The sequence below is a fragment of the Humulus lupulus genome, chromosome 6, assembly GCF_963169125.1.
Source record: "Humulus lupulus chromosome 6, drHumLupu1.1, whole genome shotgun sequence".
NCBI classification, from domain to species: Eukaryota; Viridiplantae; Streptophyta; class Magnoliopsida; order Rosales; family Cannabaceae; genus Humulus; species Humulus lupulus.
The window spans coordinates 49950656-49967629 of NC_084798.1; the positions used below are offsets into that span (position 1 = coordinate 49950656).

General features: G+C 33.9%; 1 protein-coding gene and 1 pseudogene across 1 annotated transcript; one reads left to right on the plus strand and one right to left on the minus strand.

The window, feature by feature from the left end:
- Positions 1-7659, minus strand: part of LOC133785067 (uncharacterized) — a 36937-nt pseudogene extending 29278 nt beyond the window's left edge.
- Positions 7660-8279: 620 nt separating this feature from the next.
- LOC133785068 (uncharacterized) lies at positions 8280-8825 on the plus strand. Its single transcript, XM_062224330.1, has one exon. The coding sequence runs from the start codon at positions 8280-8282 to the stop codon at positions 8823-8825; it is 546 nt and encodes a 181-aa protein (XP_062080314.1).
- The last annotated feature ends 8149 nt before the right edge of the window (positions 8826-16974 follow it).

The window sequence follows — 16974 nt, forward strand, 5'->3', positions numbered from 1 at the left end:
AAATATACAATTATACCCTCAACGGGCCAAATTACCATCACACACCTGTAATTAAAATGTGGACCCGCACGTATGCATTTAACATTATATTATAATATAATTCACATATACATGCATAATAACAATTAATGGTGTAATTAAGCAAGTATGGCCCTTCCGGCCTACTAATCCCGCCATTAAACCACATCAGAGAATTCAGGGCATTACAACTATCATTCCGGGGCTATGCGATTCAATGTGCTCTATACATATTGAATGTTGTTCCATCTAAGTCTATCCAAAAGACACCCATGGAATTATGGAATGGTTGTAAACCTAGTTTACACGACTTTTGAATTTAGGGGTGTCCTGCACACGTGCTTAAAGGAAAGACCGGGAAGTTGGAATCTCGCTTAGAAGTGTTCATGTTTGTGGGATATTCCAAAGAGACTAGAGGTGGAATTTTCTATAGTCTAAAAGAAAATAAAACATTTGTATTGCCAAATGCAACTTTTTTTTAACATGACTATGTTAATAACCACAAACCTCGCAGTAAGGTTGTACTGGAGGAGATGGTCTCGAATGAAGTTGCAAAGTCACCAGCAACAACCAATGAAAAACGGCAAGAGGAAACTGCTAGTTCTAGTCAGAATAGTAGAGAGCCTCATCGTAGTGGGAGGGTTAGTAAGCAACCCATACGCTATGAACACGAAGTTCAAATGCTTGTGTCTGATACAAACAAAGACAATCCATTGACATTTAAAGATGCAATGAATGATTCTGACAAGGACAAATGGCAAAAAGCCATGAACCATGAAATGGAATCAATGTATTCCAATTCTGTCTGGGTTCTTGAAGATCCACTTGAGAATATCAAACCCATTGGTTGCAAATGAATATTCAAGAAGAAAAGAGGAGCGGATGGGAAAGTAAAGACTTTCAAAGCAAGGCTTATAGCCAAAGGTTACACACAGAAAGAAGGGGTTGAGTATGAAGAAGCCTTTTCTCCTGTAGCCATGCTAAAATCCATTCGTATACTCTTATCCATTGCTGCGTGCATGGATCATGAGATTTGGCAAATGGATGTCAAAACATCTTTTCTGAATGGCTACCTTGATGAAACCATTTACATGTCTCAACCAGAAGGGTTCGAATCAAAAGGTCAAGAGCAAAAAGTTTGCAAGCTTCTTAGGTCCATCTATGGACTCAAACAAGCTTATAGATGTTGAAATCTTAGATTTAATGACACAATTAAAACATTTGGTTTTGAACAAAACGTTGGCGAACCTTGTGTCTATAAACAAATCAAAGATGGTGTAGTAGTATTCCTCGTTCTTTATGTTGATGATATATTACTGATTGGAAATGACGTAGCATCATTATCAAAGGTAAAGAACTGGTTAGCTGAACAATTCCAAATGAAAGAATTGGGAGAAGCCAAGTATGTTCTGGGCATTAAGATTCTTAGAGATAGACAGAACAAAACTTTGACACTGTCTCAAGCAACTTATATTGATAAGGTGCTAGAACGCTTTAATATGCAAAATTCCAAAATGGGTGATATGCCAACCCGTTCTAGAGTATTCCTTTCCAAGGAGAAGTGTCCCAAAACACCTCAGGAAGAGGAATACATGAGACAATATCCCTATGCCTCAGCGGTAGGTAGTCTAATGTAGGCCATGTTGTGTACAAGACCTGACATTAGTTATGTAGTAGGGATACTCAGGCATTATCAATCCAATCCTGGATTGAGTCATTGGACTGCAGTGAAGAATAATATCAAGTATCTAAGAAATACTAGAGATTATATGTTTTTATATTCAGGTGGAGACCTGAACCCCACTGGTTACACTGATTCTGATTTTCAATGAGACAGAGATAGTTGGAAATCGACTTCTGGATCAGTGCTTACTCTTGGAGGAGGAGCAGTGGTCTGGCGAAGTATTAAACAAACCAGCATTGTAGACTCCACCATGGAAGTCGAGTATATAGCAGCTTATGAAGTAACTAAGGAGGCTGTGCAGCTAAAAGAAAAAGTTCTATTCCAATCTGGAAGTAGTGCTAGATGTGGATAAGCCACTAGTCCTATACTGTGACAACAGTGGGGCAGTAGCTATCTCAAAGGAATTACAGAGTCACAAGAGAGGAAAGCACATCGAGAGGAAGTATCACTTGCTTACAGAGACAGTTCATCGAGGAGATGTTGCTGCAATGCCCCAAATTTCCTAATAAGGTTTAGGACCTTGATTAGGAGGTCGGGAGGGCCATAATTGATTTATTATGGTATTTAATGGTTATATGCATGTTTACGTTAATTATATTATTATATGATGGTGAGTGCATGCATATGGGAGAATTTATTATTGTGAGGGTATTTTGGTAATTTGGCCACTGTGGGCATAATTGTGTATTTTGGGTGCATGATTGTGATTAATTAATATAGCCACATTATAAGGTGGATTGGTTCGAGCTTTTCGACATGAGACGATCATGAGATGTAAGTGTTCGGTCTAGTCATAACGGGTTTAAGTTTGGGGCTCGGGGTGAGTCTCGGGGTGAAGTTAATGATTAGAGCATTACCGGGAATTAAAGGGTAATGGGTTATGATTTATTGGTATTTGAGAATGTTGAGATTAGCGGGAATCGGAGATCGTTAATTATAATTAACAGTATAGGTTGGAAATGACGAATTTACCCTTGGGAGTGTTTAGAAGCTTTTAAATTGGCCTAGGGGCATTATGGTCTTTTGACCTTAAGGATTTATATCAACTCATTTAGTTTGGAAAGCTATGGAAAAGTGTAAAACAGAGCATCAACCTCATCATTTTCTTCTCTCCCGTACATGTTTCTCCCTTCACTTCCCTTTGAATTTTGAGAGGCCAAATTGAGGAGTTAAGCTAGGAGATCAAAGGTGGGAGCTTATGAACTTGATTCAGTCATGAAAGGGGATTCAAAACCGTGTTTGAGGTGAGTTTTAGTCATTGAATTCAGGTGGTACTCTGTTTTCTTCTTTAGTTTTTCAGTTTTGATTTCTTGTTGGAAGTTTGGATTTAAAGGGGTTTTGATTGATGGTTAGATTGGGTTTTGATGAGGGGAGGTTATGGGTTATGTTTAGAGGTTTAATTGTGTGTTTGGAGAAGGTTTGGAACTGGTTTGAAGGCTTGGTTCTAGGGGAATATGCAGGGGAGGTCGAGCTGGTGCGTTGCTGATTTTTGGCTGATCTGGGTAATGAACCGCGGCCTGGCTTTTGTGTGCCGCGGCCTAAGGTGGCTTCAGAGGCAGAAATGCCTCTGTCAGGGAGATGAGCCACGGCATGGCTATGGTGAGCCGCGGCCCATCAGGGCAGATTTGGCCAGAATAGGGTTTTTGACTTGGGGATGCTTGCCATAGGCCTCGGGGTTGATCCTATCACTCGGTTAAGTGTGGATTGATGTCCCGGAGGCTAGATATTGGTTTGGGAACATATGTTGGTCATTTTTATTAATGGTATCCTATATGTTTGGTTATGACTAGGTGACCGCTAAAGGACTAAAAGCTGATCGTTCTCAAATGTCGTTTCTTTTATTAATTCTCGCTCGAACCCAAGGTAAGAAAACTGCACCCCATGTGTGACATGCATGGTTATGTTTGATGCATGTTGGATGTTTAAATGTAAACATTGATAGCATAATGAATGCTTGGAAATCTTGCCCATTTGCATATGATTATCATTGAGGCATGCTGGGTGATTAAATGTGATGCATGTGATGCATGAGAAACATGTGATTAGGGCATGCCATGAATGATGAATATGAGATTGGTCAGAGCTTGAGTCTCTGGGTTTGTGCATGATCATGATTATGCTAGCAACTGTTTAGTAAGCATGCTGAATGCCCTATTCTTGGATAACTGACATATGATACATATTGATAGGATTGCTTACTTGTGCATGGTATTGACTAATTAGTCAGATTTGGCAAAGGTGCTAGTATCAACTGTGAAGTTATGACTCATTAGTCAGGTTCAGCAGTGGTACTGGGCACTGGTCACGTTGCACTGACTCGTCAGTCAGAATTAGCAAAGGTATTAGTATCAGCTGTGAAGCTGTGACTTATTAGTTAGGTTCGGCAGTGATACTGGACATTGGTCACATAGCGCTGACTTATTAGTCAGAACGGCCTTAGCGTGGATCACGCAAGCCAACAGAGATTAGATCTAATCGACCATCTGCATTGAATGACTCAAAGAGCATTAATGCCAGACCGACCTCGAGGGTCGATGAATAAAATAAGTGCTTAGAGGCTAGTGGCTTACCTAGCAGCCACTCTCCCACTTGAATCATGTGATGTTCACTCATTAGTTTGAAAGCTTTATGCTCAGTGTGATTATAATGATAATCATTTGATAATGTTTATGTATAGTTTATGTTTTCTTGCTGGGCTTCGGCTCACGGGTGCTATGTGGTGCAGGTAACGGCAAGAGGAAGCTGATCCATCCTTGAGTTGAAGAGCTTAGGTGATGATGTGTACATATGCGGCTGCTCATCCACCACGGCCGAGGTTTAAAGTGGAACTAGGGTTGAACCCTGTTTTGCTGGGTAGAACGGCCTGTTGTAAATATTTTCTGTAATAAACTCTGAAATTATATTTTCGGGATCCCAATGTATAAATTAAACGTTCTAGTGAAACGTTACACCCCAACCAATATGTTTAATCCCTAAACCGCTAATCATACTTAGTTACACGTTTTTGGCCAAATGACTCGATTAGCGAGTTTAGCACTGTTTACAAGGCACACCGTAACGGTCCCTGGAGTTGGGGCGTTACAGTTGCAGTTATGAAGATAGCTTCAGAGCATAATCTTATAGATCCTTTCACAAAGACTTTATCCATAAAATCTTTTAAGGAGCATGTAAGAAACATAGGAATGAGAGAGAAGCGTCATTTGCTTTAGGGAAAGTGGGAGATTGTTGGGAATTGTGCCTTGAAAGCATATGTAGTAGACATTGTTTTATGAAATAAATAAATAAATTGAATTTTTTATGCATATATTTCATGGACTATATTATTCTATAATAATATTATGTAAATATCAGAAAAATTCCTAAGTTCATATATGTAATCTCAAACACGTATTGGTACAGGAGGATTGTGATTGAGATAAATGAACTTGAATAGTTCATAGTAAAATAAAGTTATGGAATCTTTAGATTAATTACTGCAAGTACAGTCCACTAGTATTATGAATACATGTGATCTAGATCCGGATCACTAGTGTAGTAGGACACTTTAGTGGAGGTACTTTATATATTAGAGAATATATAAAACTAGACCAGACATGTTTATTACTACTTAGTTAAATGTTGTTTTGAAGTATTAATTAAATATATCAACTGATGATCATATACAAATAAATCTTAATCCTGAAGTTACTATGAACTCATGTTTATGTTATATGAGTTCTTTGATTCACTCGTTAGGGTCTGTCAGAATGATCAGGCTATAAACTTTTGTTTTGGGAACTCATTAATGTAAATGGCTGGGGACATAGTATACAGATACAGAATCTATGCCTTCTCGCAAGAGATTGAATAATGATTCTCTTAAGGGTTGACTTTTGGGACTGAAAGGTTATTGAGCTCAAATTCATAATTTAGTTATGAATTAAGCTTCACTAGTAAAGTCAATGGCACTTAAGGAAACAAGAGATAATTAAAAAGGTAAAACGATAATTTTATCCTCGATTAATTATGAACCATTATTAGAGGGTTAATTTGCATGCAATGATTATATCAATGGACACTTTATCATTATAAAGTACTCAGTAAATGAAATGTCTAAAATTACAATAGTGCAGTCTCATATTTATAGTGGAGTAATCATGAGATTAATAAATTAAGATTATTTAATTAAAGAGTTTAATTAATAATCTCAAATTTATGGGAGCTTGGAATTATAGGTCCATAGGTCCCCACAACGGCTCTATCAACACTATTCAAGGTAAGAGTTGATATAAAGAGAAAAATAGTTGAAAGACATATTTAAGAAGAAATTTGTTCTTCGGGCCAAATATGCAATTATATGATAATATTGATTAATTAATTAATTACAAATTAGTTGTAATTAACAAAATTAATTAATATTTAATTATAATATAACTTTCAAAATTATATTAAATAATTAAATTAATTTCAAAATTAAATAAAATAATTAATTAATTATAATTTTTGATATTATAATAAATTAAATATCTATTTTCGAAATTATATTGGATTTAATTAATTAGTAGAATTGATTAAATATTTTTATTTGAGTGGGAGATAATAATAATCTAATAAGTTCAAATTGGATTTGAATTTAAAAGATTGATATTTATTGAAATAATTAATTATATTTGATAATTAGTTAAAAAGATATTTAATTTAAATTTGAATTAGTTATCAAGTTGTTAGATTTTTATTTGACAAAGTAGTTTGACTAAATAATTAAATAAAAATAGAAAAACCAAATATCCCTAAAAATTAGGGTGGTACACGACCACACACAGTCCATGGACTGTGTGTGGCGTGTACTACATATTTTTTAGGGACAAATTTTTTCAATTTTATTTATTTATTTATTTAATTATAGACTGTGTGTGGCGTGTACTACATATTTTTCAGGGACAAATTTTTTCAATTTTATTTAATTAATTAATTAATTAATGGATAATTCAAAAAATTAGTTTTTGGATATTTTCATTAATAAGATAATTAATTAATTAATTAAATAATATATTGTAAGTTAGTTACATATTTATTTTTAAATTAAATATTTTCTATATTAAGTAAGACTTATCAGAAAATAGAAGACAGTAATTTGCTCTCTGAAAAATAGAATGATACTTTTCAATCTCTCCCTGAAAAGATAAAGAACTAATTCTCAGGCGTATTTTCTTGATCTCATGTGTTGAGTACATCAAGTAGAATCACAGATTAACTATCCTTTATTCTCTAAGTACCCACACACTTCTTGAGGTGTAGAGAACACTGTGGAAGATCTTGATGTAAGTACATGGGAGCAGCTTGGATAACAAGATTGTTTTTATTATGAAAAGATAGCGATGGCACTTGGTAGGCTTAAAGATGTATGATTTGTATTCCTATCATGCTTATGATCAATGTGTGTATATTAATGGATCTGCATTTTAAAGGTAGTTTAAATATGATACAAAATTTTTGTTGTACACTGGGCTAACCCACCACCATTCCGCTGCGTATTAGGAAACTCGTTCCTAACAACATGATCAAATTTGAACCCTCTTCTATACTTTGGATCTTGTGCTAATACCATCTTCACTTGATTTAACCGTTGAATAATAAATAAATGTTGTCAATAAAATTAAAAACAAGTTACTATAACAATATATACTCACAATATCTTCTTGTGAAGCACCACTTGGATTTTTATTTTACATTTGGTTAATGCATCCCCTTAATTTTGAAATTGCCGCAAGAATGGTCGTCATTCATGTTTGCAAAGATCTTTTCGGTCGAGGTTGACTACTAATCTGTCTACAGTGATACGCTAATTCAACTCTTGCCCACATCTGATCTTTGGATTGGTTAATTCCTATGATTGGATTTTGAGAAATGTCAAGATACACATGACACAAGTGCTCATCTTCTTCAATTGAGTATGAAGAAGTTCGAATTGAAGTCATTTTGAAAGAGAAAGAAGTTGGTTTAGAACTATGTTGAAGAGGTGGTCATCTTATGTGAAAAATATGCCATTGTATAGGGATGTAAAAGTTAGATTTCTTAAGACAAAATAATTTGAAATCTGAAGACAAAATACAATGTGACAATACAATGCTACGAGTATATCTTCTTAAGACAATATAATTTGAAATTTGAAGACAAAATACGATGTGACAATACAATGCTACATGTATCTTTGCTTAAGACAAAATAATTTGAAATCTGAAGACAAAATACGATGTGACAATACAATGCTACAGGTATCTTTTCTTAAGACAAAATAATTTGAAATTTGAAGACAAAATACAATGTGACAATACAATACTACGGGTATCTTTTCTTAAGACAAAATAATTTGAAATCCAAAGAGAAAAATACGATGTGACAATACAATGCTACAAGTATATTTTCTTAAGACAAAATAATTTGAAATCTGAAGATAAAAATACGATGTGACAATACAATGCTTCGGGAATCTTTTCTTATCTTCAATAATTTGAAATCTGAAGACAATGAATATCTACACTATAAAACATTGGCTTAATGTAGACTAACAACACATACAAATCAACGTGGATTAAAGATGAATTCTCATTATGGTAGTTCATCTTATTTGGCATCGTCTCCTTCTTCTTTAAATGATGATGATGATTATTATGATAATCTAGAAAAGCAAGTAGTATGTCAAATTACTGCTAACAACAATTTTTGCATCGCTCAACCCCAAAATAATGAAGGGTCACACATGGGCTCAATTCTTGGTCATATAGTAGTCAACCGTGACCGAGAAAATGCTAATCGCAATCTATTCAACGATTATTTTTCAAAGAGCCCTCGATTTTCTGCCTCGATGTTCCGCCAAAGATTCCGAATGGGTCGTGTTTTATTCCTTCATATTTATGATGTTTTACAAAGGCATGACAATTACATCGTCCAACGAAGATATGGACTCAGTGAGTTCGAGTTATTGGGTCTACAAAAAGTAACAGCCGTATTTCGAATGTTGGCATATGGTGTACCAGCAGATGCTACCGACGAGTACATCAAAATAAGAGAATCTACTGCTTTGGAAAGTTTGAAACGATTTTGTCGTGCTGTTATCGAGGTCTTTGGAACCCGCTATCTATGATCACCTAACGCTGATGATGTTGCAAGGCTACTACACATTGGTGAAAGTCGAGGTTTTCCAGGAATGTTGGGTATAGTTTAGATTGTATGCATTGGAAATGGAAAAATTGTCCTACTGCTTCGGGAGGACAATACGCTGGTCGTAGTGGATCTCCGACTATTATTCTTGAAGCTGTATTTTATTAGTGCCCAAAAATACATATTTTTTTATTTTAATTGTCAAAATAAATTAAGTTTTAATTAATATTTTCATGGAATTAATATGATTTATTTTATAAATGAAAATATTTGATTATGATTTAATTTATTGTTATTTTGTAGGAATTAAAGTTGTATTTTGGCACTTTGAAATGAAAAGAGAAAGACAGAATTAAATCTGAAATAAATAAAAGAAAATTGGAAAATTTGAAAATGGCAAAGGCCCAAGAATCTAAAGGCCCCAGCCCAGGGCCGTTTTCCTCCCCAACCCACTGACGCGAGTCGAGCTGCGAGCTGTGCCGCCGAGTCGAGCAAGCCGCTGATGCCTGCCATCTGCCACGCCTCTAGCCGACACTTGTCCTCCAGCTCCTCCTTCAGCCTCCAGCTCCCAGCCTCCCAGGCCTAAATGCAGCCCAACACGCCTCATTCAACCTCTCAGCATCCACAAAGGCCCAACATAATACTCCAACACAGCCAACCCGAAGGTCCATCTCCAGCAGCTAAAAGCCTCTCACGCCCAAAGCACCAAGCCCACCAGACCTAGCTTTCTCCTCTCCCAGCCAGTGCCTACGTGGCACCTCCTCATTGGTTGGGAATGGGTCAAAACCCACTTTTACCACCAGCCACCTTCAACCCATATTTTGTGGGTATTGGGCCTTGCAAAATTGCCATTTTGAGCTTTAACGCTCATCTTTTTTGGTGCTTTAGAAAAAAGGCATATTGACCATACACCAAAATAACTAGGTTAATTAATATTTATAATAAGATTTGATTTTTCAAAATCATATTTTATTATTAATATTTCAGATTTATTTTGTAAACCCCAAATTGTTGTTTAATTTCTTTTTAGTCATTTTCTCCCTTTATAAATAAGGACTCTTCTTTCACATTTTCTATGTAATTTTTAGGTAGCAAAACTCTACCAAATTTTAGTCTCATTTATCATATTTTCTCTCTAGAATTTCATGAGAATGTCTAGCATAATAGGCTAACCTTCCTACGAAGGTTAGGATGATCCTATATGCACTATGACTTTGTTTGATATTTTTGATTCACCTTGTGCTTAAAGTTTATATATTTGAGTGATTTATTTTCTTTCATCTCTATTCCTTCATCTTGTTAAGTATGCATATTGGTGACTCTTGATCCTTCCTATTTGTTACCTATTGTTACATCATACTTTATTCTATCTTTATTTCTAATATTTAAATCTCAAAAACAACAAAAATATCACTTGTTCTATTTTCCTCATATTATTTATCTCTAAACTTTATTTATTGATTAACTTTATATCTTTGCCTCCTTGTGGAATCGACCGCCCGATCTATACTACAACTACCGCTTAGTGGATGCACGTTTTGGGCGTTAAACCGTAGCTGACTATGATCTTTGGATATGGCAGGTCTACCTGGATCTAACAATAATATTAACGTGTTGGAGGCGTCCCATCTTTTTGCTGATCTTGCTGCGGGTATTTCTCCACCCGCTAATTATGTCATTAAAGGGAAAGAGTATAATATGTGTTATTATTTAGCCGACGGTATAAATCCAAAATGGTCTACTATTGTTCAAACCATTCGTGAGCCACTTGGCTCGAAGAAACAATTATTTGCTTGAAAACAAGAAGCATGTAGAAAAGATGTAGAACACGTTTGGAGTATTGCAATCAAGATTTGCCATTGTGGCAGGACCAGTGCGTCTATGGAATAAGATAATATTACATGATATAATGACTTCATGTATTATTATGCATAATATGATAATAGAAGATGAACGTGACTTTAATGCACCCATTGAAGAACGACTCGAAGTGCCAAATCCAGAAGTTGAGATGGTGGGTAATGACGATGCTCGATTTCAAGAATTTTTGGCTCAACATAGAAAAATCAAAGACTAGGATGCTCATATTGCACTTCGAAATGCATTAATTGAACACTTATGTGACGAATATAGTATCAGAAAATTAGTTTAATTTAATTAATATTTCAAGGGTGTGTTATGTTTTAGAGTTAATTGAATGTATTTTATTTTAGTAGTGTAATATTTAAATAGGAAAATGTAATGTGTTATTATAATTTGTCAAGTTTTAATATTTATGAAATAAGTTTCATGTAATTAATAATAACATTTTTGACTTAATGGATTAATTAAATAAATAAGTGATAAAATAATATAATAATAAAAAGAATATTTTATTTTATTAAAAAATAATATAATAATAAAGAATATATTTTTTGGTGTAATTTTTGGTGTTATGATTGGAATGGAAAAAAATATATAGTGCTGAGATTCTTTAATTTTAGTATTGGTGCAATACCATGTATGGTGTTATGAGTTGAAGATGCCCTAACACAGCTGCCATTTTTCTTTTCCAATGGCCCGTGACGGTACAAATGGAGCTTCTCAAGTCAACAATGGTAAAATTCATTTCACTCCACTCAATGGCAATGGTAGATCCCTAGTTGAAGATTCAAGCAATCCCTATCATCTCGACAATGACAATTATTTGAGTCAAGGGTATCTCATTGGTTGGCGGGGAACCAACTACAACTCATGGAATTGTGCAATTGCAATGGTCATGACCCAATAGATAGAACAAACACATCAATGGTGATGCTCCTACACCATGTTTTATAGATCCCTTGTTCTCAGCTTTGGCCACGATGCAATATCATGGTAATAATAGCTAGTGTTGTGTACATTGATCATGCTTGTGAGTTTTGGAATGACTTACATGATAGATTTCATCAAAGTAATGGGCCTTGGGATTTCCAAATCAAAACTCTTTTTGTAGGACTATCTCAAGGTTCTTTAAATGCGAGTACATATTTTACACATCTCAAAATTTTGTGAGATGAAATTTGAGACTTGCTCCGTTAGGTTAGGGGAAAAGAAAGGAATTTTTTTTCTTTTCATTTTTCTCCTTTGTTTAGTTAGAAAGTAAAGTGTTGGAATACTTTTTCTACCATTTTAGTACAATAACTACTCCTTCTATTAAAAAATGAGAAGAAATATCACTTCGACACTATCAAATATATAAAAAAAAATTAATTTTTAATTTAAAATCTTATTACATTTATCATTTTCCTGTTTTCATTATTACTTCCAATCAAACTCACCATAGATCAATTCCTACTTGCCAATGTGGTCAAAGGAAGGCCATTATGAAGTATCAACAACAAGAATACATCAATTTTTGTATTGGTTTGAATGAAACTTATGCTCAGTCTTGTGCTCAAATTCTCATGCAAGACTTTTTTCCTTCCATCAATAAGAAAGATAGTGATCTTTGACATCCACTGTCTTAGATTTTGGTTTTATTTGCTACTGTATGCAATTTTTCAAAAAGAGTGACAAACCTATGTGTACTTACTATGGTTTTCTTGTTCACGCTATAGACAAATGTTACAAGTTTGATGACTATCGACTTAAGCTGAGGGGCAAATTCATTCCTAATCTGCTTAAAGATCTATGGCTAATCAAACTAGTCTTGGGTGTGAAAGTGATCCCATTCCAAAGCATTCACCTCCTACTCACAACGTGAACACATCTTTGACTACTATCTTCAGTGCCAACAGCACGTAGCTTTTCTTAGTTCTCATCTACAATCTATAGTCATGTCCAATCTTTTTGATAAAATTTCATCTATTTTTTCTCATGTTTTGGGTTCTTTATATTGGTGCCACACAACATGTCTATCACAATAAGTCACTTTTTGTGTCTTTTATATATGCTAATTTTGCATCTCATGTATCTTTGCCAAATGGCTAGTCAGTCCAATGTCTAACCTAGGAACAATTCATATCACCAAAGTCTATAGTCTTAGATAATGTCTTGTTCATTGCTACATTCAAATTCAATTTACTACCTGTCAGCTCATTAGTTCAAAGTTCCTGTTATTCCTTTATGTTTTTTCATGATTCTTGTTTCATTTAGGACAATAGAAGAATGGGTAATCTCTATTATTTAGACATTCTAAATATTTCCATGTGTAATTCAAATTGTAATAAAAACATTCAAATTCAATTTACTACCACTTGTTAGCATGATTTCTAAAGATTTGTTATGGTATTTTCACTTTTGACACCCTTCATATGTAAAAAATTCATGATTTTGATAAATCAATTGTTAGCTCTATGAAATAGAGTTATTTCTTATTTTTGTAAGGAATTCCATTAATATATCGTTGTTTCGGGTATTTCTCGAAGGCTAGGGCTATGTCAGTCATCCTTGACATGTGGTCGGAACTTACTAGAATTATCCACCCCCCGAGAGGGGAGATCGGAATGGTAAACCGAGGTTTGAGAGCTTGCAAGCGAGGACTTGTTAGGAAAGCTCCCTAGGATGTATTCGAGAGGACATTCAGGTGTCGACTCCTCGAAGGGCCCGAGAAATCTCCTCAGCGGACACATTAGCGAATTCCCCAAAAGAACGAGGACCACAAAAGATACACCCTATAATATCGCGTGTCCACCTACCTTTGACAGTTTGGCGCACTACTTCTCTACTCATAGTGAGAGCTGAGCGGTGACACTACCACTCTATCACTACTACAAAAAATACTTTTTAGGACTAGCATTGCGAGTCCTCTATTTGAGAGCCTTAAAAACTAAGGCTTTTTACTTAAAAGATCTTGTTAAGTGCCTTTAAGTAAGGTTTTTAGGACTCGCGTTGCTAGTCCTAAAAGAATGTTTTTAGGACTCGCGTTGTGAGTCCTAAAAGATCTTGTTGGGTGCCTTTAAGTAAGGTTTTTAGGACCGCATTGCGAGTCCTAAAAGGATGTTTTTAGGACTCACGTTGCGAGTCCTAAAAGAACGTTCGCGAGTCGTAAAAGATCTTGCTAAGTGCATTTAAGTAAGGTTTTTAGGACTCTAAGGGTGCCCTTAAAAGTTATATTTTTAATTTTTAAAAAAATTATTTATTGTTATTTTAAATTAAAAATTATGATTTAAATGAAACATTTATATACAAATTAATCTAAAAATTTATAGATTAAAATAATAAAACTTATTAAAAGTATAATCGTCTTGACCTTAAAAAATATATAACTAGATTTACAAGGTAAATAATTAACCATTCAAACAAGAATCATTTACTCTAATAAAAATTACAAATATAATAAAACACTAAATTCATTGTTAAACAACATATATTTCTTCTTCTTGTCCTTGTACTCACCCTCGTCACTGCCTTTCTAAAGTAATGATTGGCTACTATGAATTTCTTTCTAAAATCATCCCTGAAACATGAAAAATCACATTATAAGCTAACAAACAAGAAATGTGACACAGGATAGAAAATAAGCCAGTCCCAAAATGTATGCCCCACTATTGACAAAGCAATAGAAAATTGTATATCATTTCTTAAGTTTTGATGTCAGTGTCAAATCATATGAAAGTTTATTCTACAAGTTGGGAAATATAGTACATACTCTTTTTAAGAAAGTTGATCTCCGCATAAATGCCTCAGTTTCCTAAAGCTGCTTGTCTTCTTTCCTGAATTTCTGCAAGAGTCCTAAAGAAATTTAAAAAACAGGTTTTGTGTAGAGAATCCAATAAATCAAAAACTCTTGTGACAATTATTAAGTATATGGAGATAAAGATTTTCAATATACATAGGGAAAATGCATTCGGAAAAACCATATCTTCAAACAAATTTAGAATTTATTGCACCTATATCTAAAAAACCAGCAGACCTTATTGTTTCCAAGAAAGAAACACTAACTCCATGTTTCTAAAATGAAATAATATAAAGTGAGCACATTAGTCATTGTTTCCAAAAGATACGTCTGTCATAATACACTTAAAATGAAAAAGCAATAATGGAAAATTAATTGTAATACTTTTTGAGTTCAAGATAAGCAAAAAAGAAAAATTTGATTAGTGATTTTGATTGATCTAATTTCTCTCAACATCAACCTCAATTTTTCTTTATAAAATTGTATATGCATGTGTACATGTATGTAAAAATGATTGTTCCTTCTCAACAATGACACACAACAAGTCAAGTGCCAACAACCAGCAAATATATTTTTCCTGCTTCGTTCCCAACAAACAAGAACTCATCAAAAAGCACTCTACAATTGCCTGATGAATTACATTAGCTCAAGTGCCACAGCCAACAAAAAGATGAGAAAAGGTTTGTAGCTAGAATTACAAAATGCAAAAGGAAAGAAAGTTTTAGTAGATGACTAAGAAGTTTATAATATATTAACCATGGTTAATTATATGACTGTCCTGTGATATGTTTAATGGAAACTGAGAGTCAACATAAACTTTAGTTTCAGACATGGGAAACTTTATTCTACATAAGTTTATAATATATTTACCATGGTTGAATGGCACACTTGTCATTTGAGAATACTGGTGGAACACCAATTATTTAACTCATGCACAGATGAATGGCACACTAAATATTGAGAATACTAGCAGCTTCATTACATTACAATACTTAAGATTTTCATACACTGATTTAGTTATGATGACAAGTCTTTTCGATAATACAATGGATCTTATATATATAAAGAGGCATCTGAAATGTAATGAGCATATATAAACTAATTAATTGGAAATAGAATGTCAAAGAAGGTTACTAGGTTATAAAAATAATATTACTAACTTTCCTCATTTCTTTTTTCTTTCTCTTCATTACTGAACTATTGTACAAAAGTTAAAATAACTAGAAGTTATCTCATATTGAAATAAAAACATGCTTATAAGATCAAAATAAAAAATACATGAACATAGGCATAGAATAAAAGTTATCACCACCACATCGATCGAAGTCATACTATCCTTTCTTTTCTTTTCTCTTTCTCTAATAAATTCCAACGAAGAATTCATGAATTTCAGGGATTAACATATGTGTTTTACTTGGGATTTTTATCGAACATGTGGTATACCAGATAGTTATTATCATGCTCAAACTGATTAATTTATTTATACAATCTAACCATGAATTATTTAATTTATATAGAGAAAAGAGTATAGAGAAAACACAGCCAACTATTTTGATTTCTCATAATTGGTACTTTCTTGTGACAACGAATAAATATAACAAAATGAATAAACACACACACACATATATATATATATACATATGCATGGTTTATACTACTAAATCAAGCCAACATCAAGATCTTTTCCACTATTATAAATATATACCAAAGTAAATTAAGTCATGCAAGTGCTACTACTAAAGTAAATAAACAAAACAATCTCATTTCTTACTTCCAGAAATAAAATGATCAATTTTAAGAATTAAATATAAGATTCAATACAGGGAAAAAGAAGCCATAATAATACCTTGAATTATATCTAAGAAACGAGACCCATCTTCCCACACAAACCATAAAAAAAAAAAACCAGAGAAAGATCAATGATTGAAGAATGCGATTGATCTTTTCTCCTCTTCAAGCGCACAAGTCTTCTTTTTTTTTTTTTTATCTAAAATAAGCATATTACATAACTATTTTTACAGTGATTGTTTTTTTCTATGTTTCCTATTAAAACATATCAATAAAAACCTATAGATTAATATATATTATTGACAATTGGCTTTCTGTATATACTTTTCCATCCAGTCATCAACTCTAAACCAATAAATGTACTTAAAAACAGAGCTATAATAAAGACCTTAAGCATAGAAATAACATCTTGACCTTGAAAATGGTGAAGAATGCATGACAAATGAAAGGTATAATAATTATTGCATCGTGGATAGAATGATATTAAATAGGATACGATCATAAGATACATTTGCTTAAAGAATGCGAGATCTAAAAGCGCCCAAAGCAGATCTACAAAACAGACTAGGTCAAGTGTACTACCTCACAGAGATGTTCTTGCCTAGGTTCTTGCTTCCAGCAAGGAAGATACCGCCGTGACTCGTGCGAGGGAGACAAAGCACCATGACTCGTACTGGCATGACTCGGACCAGCATGCTCCAGCGAC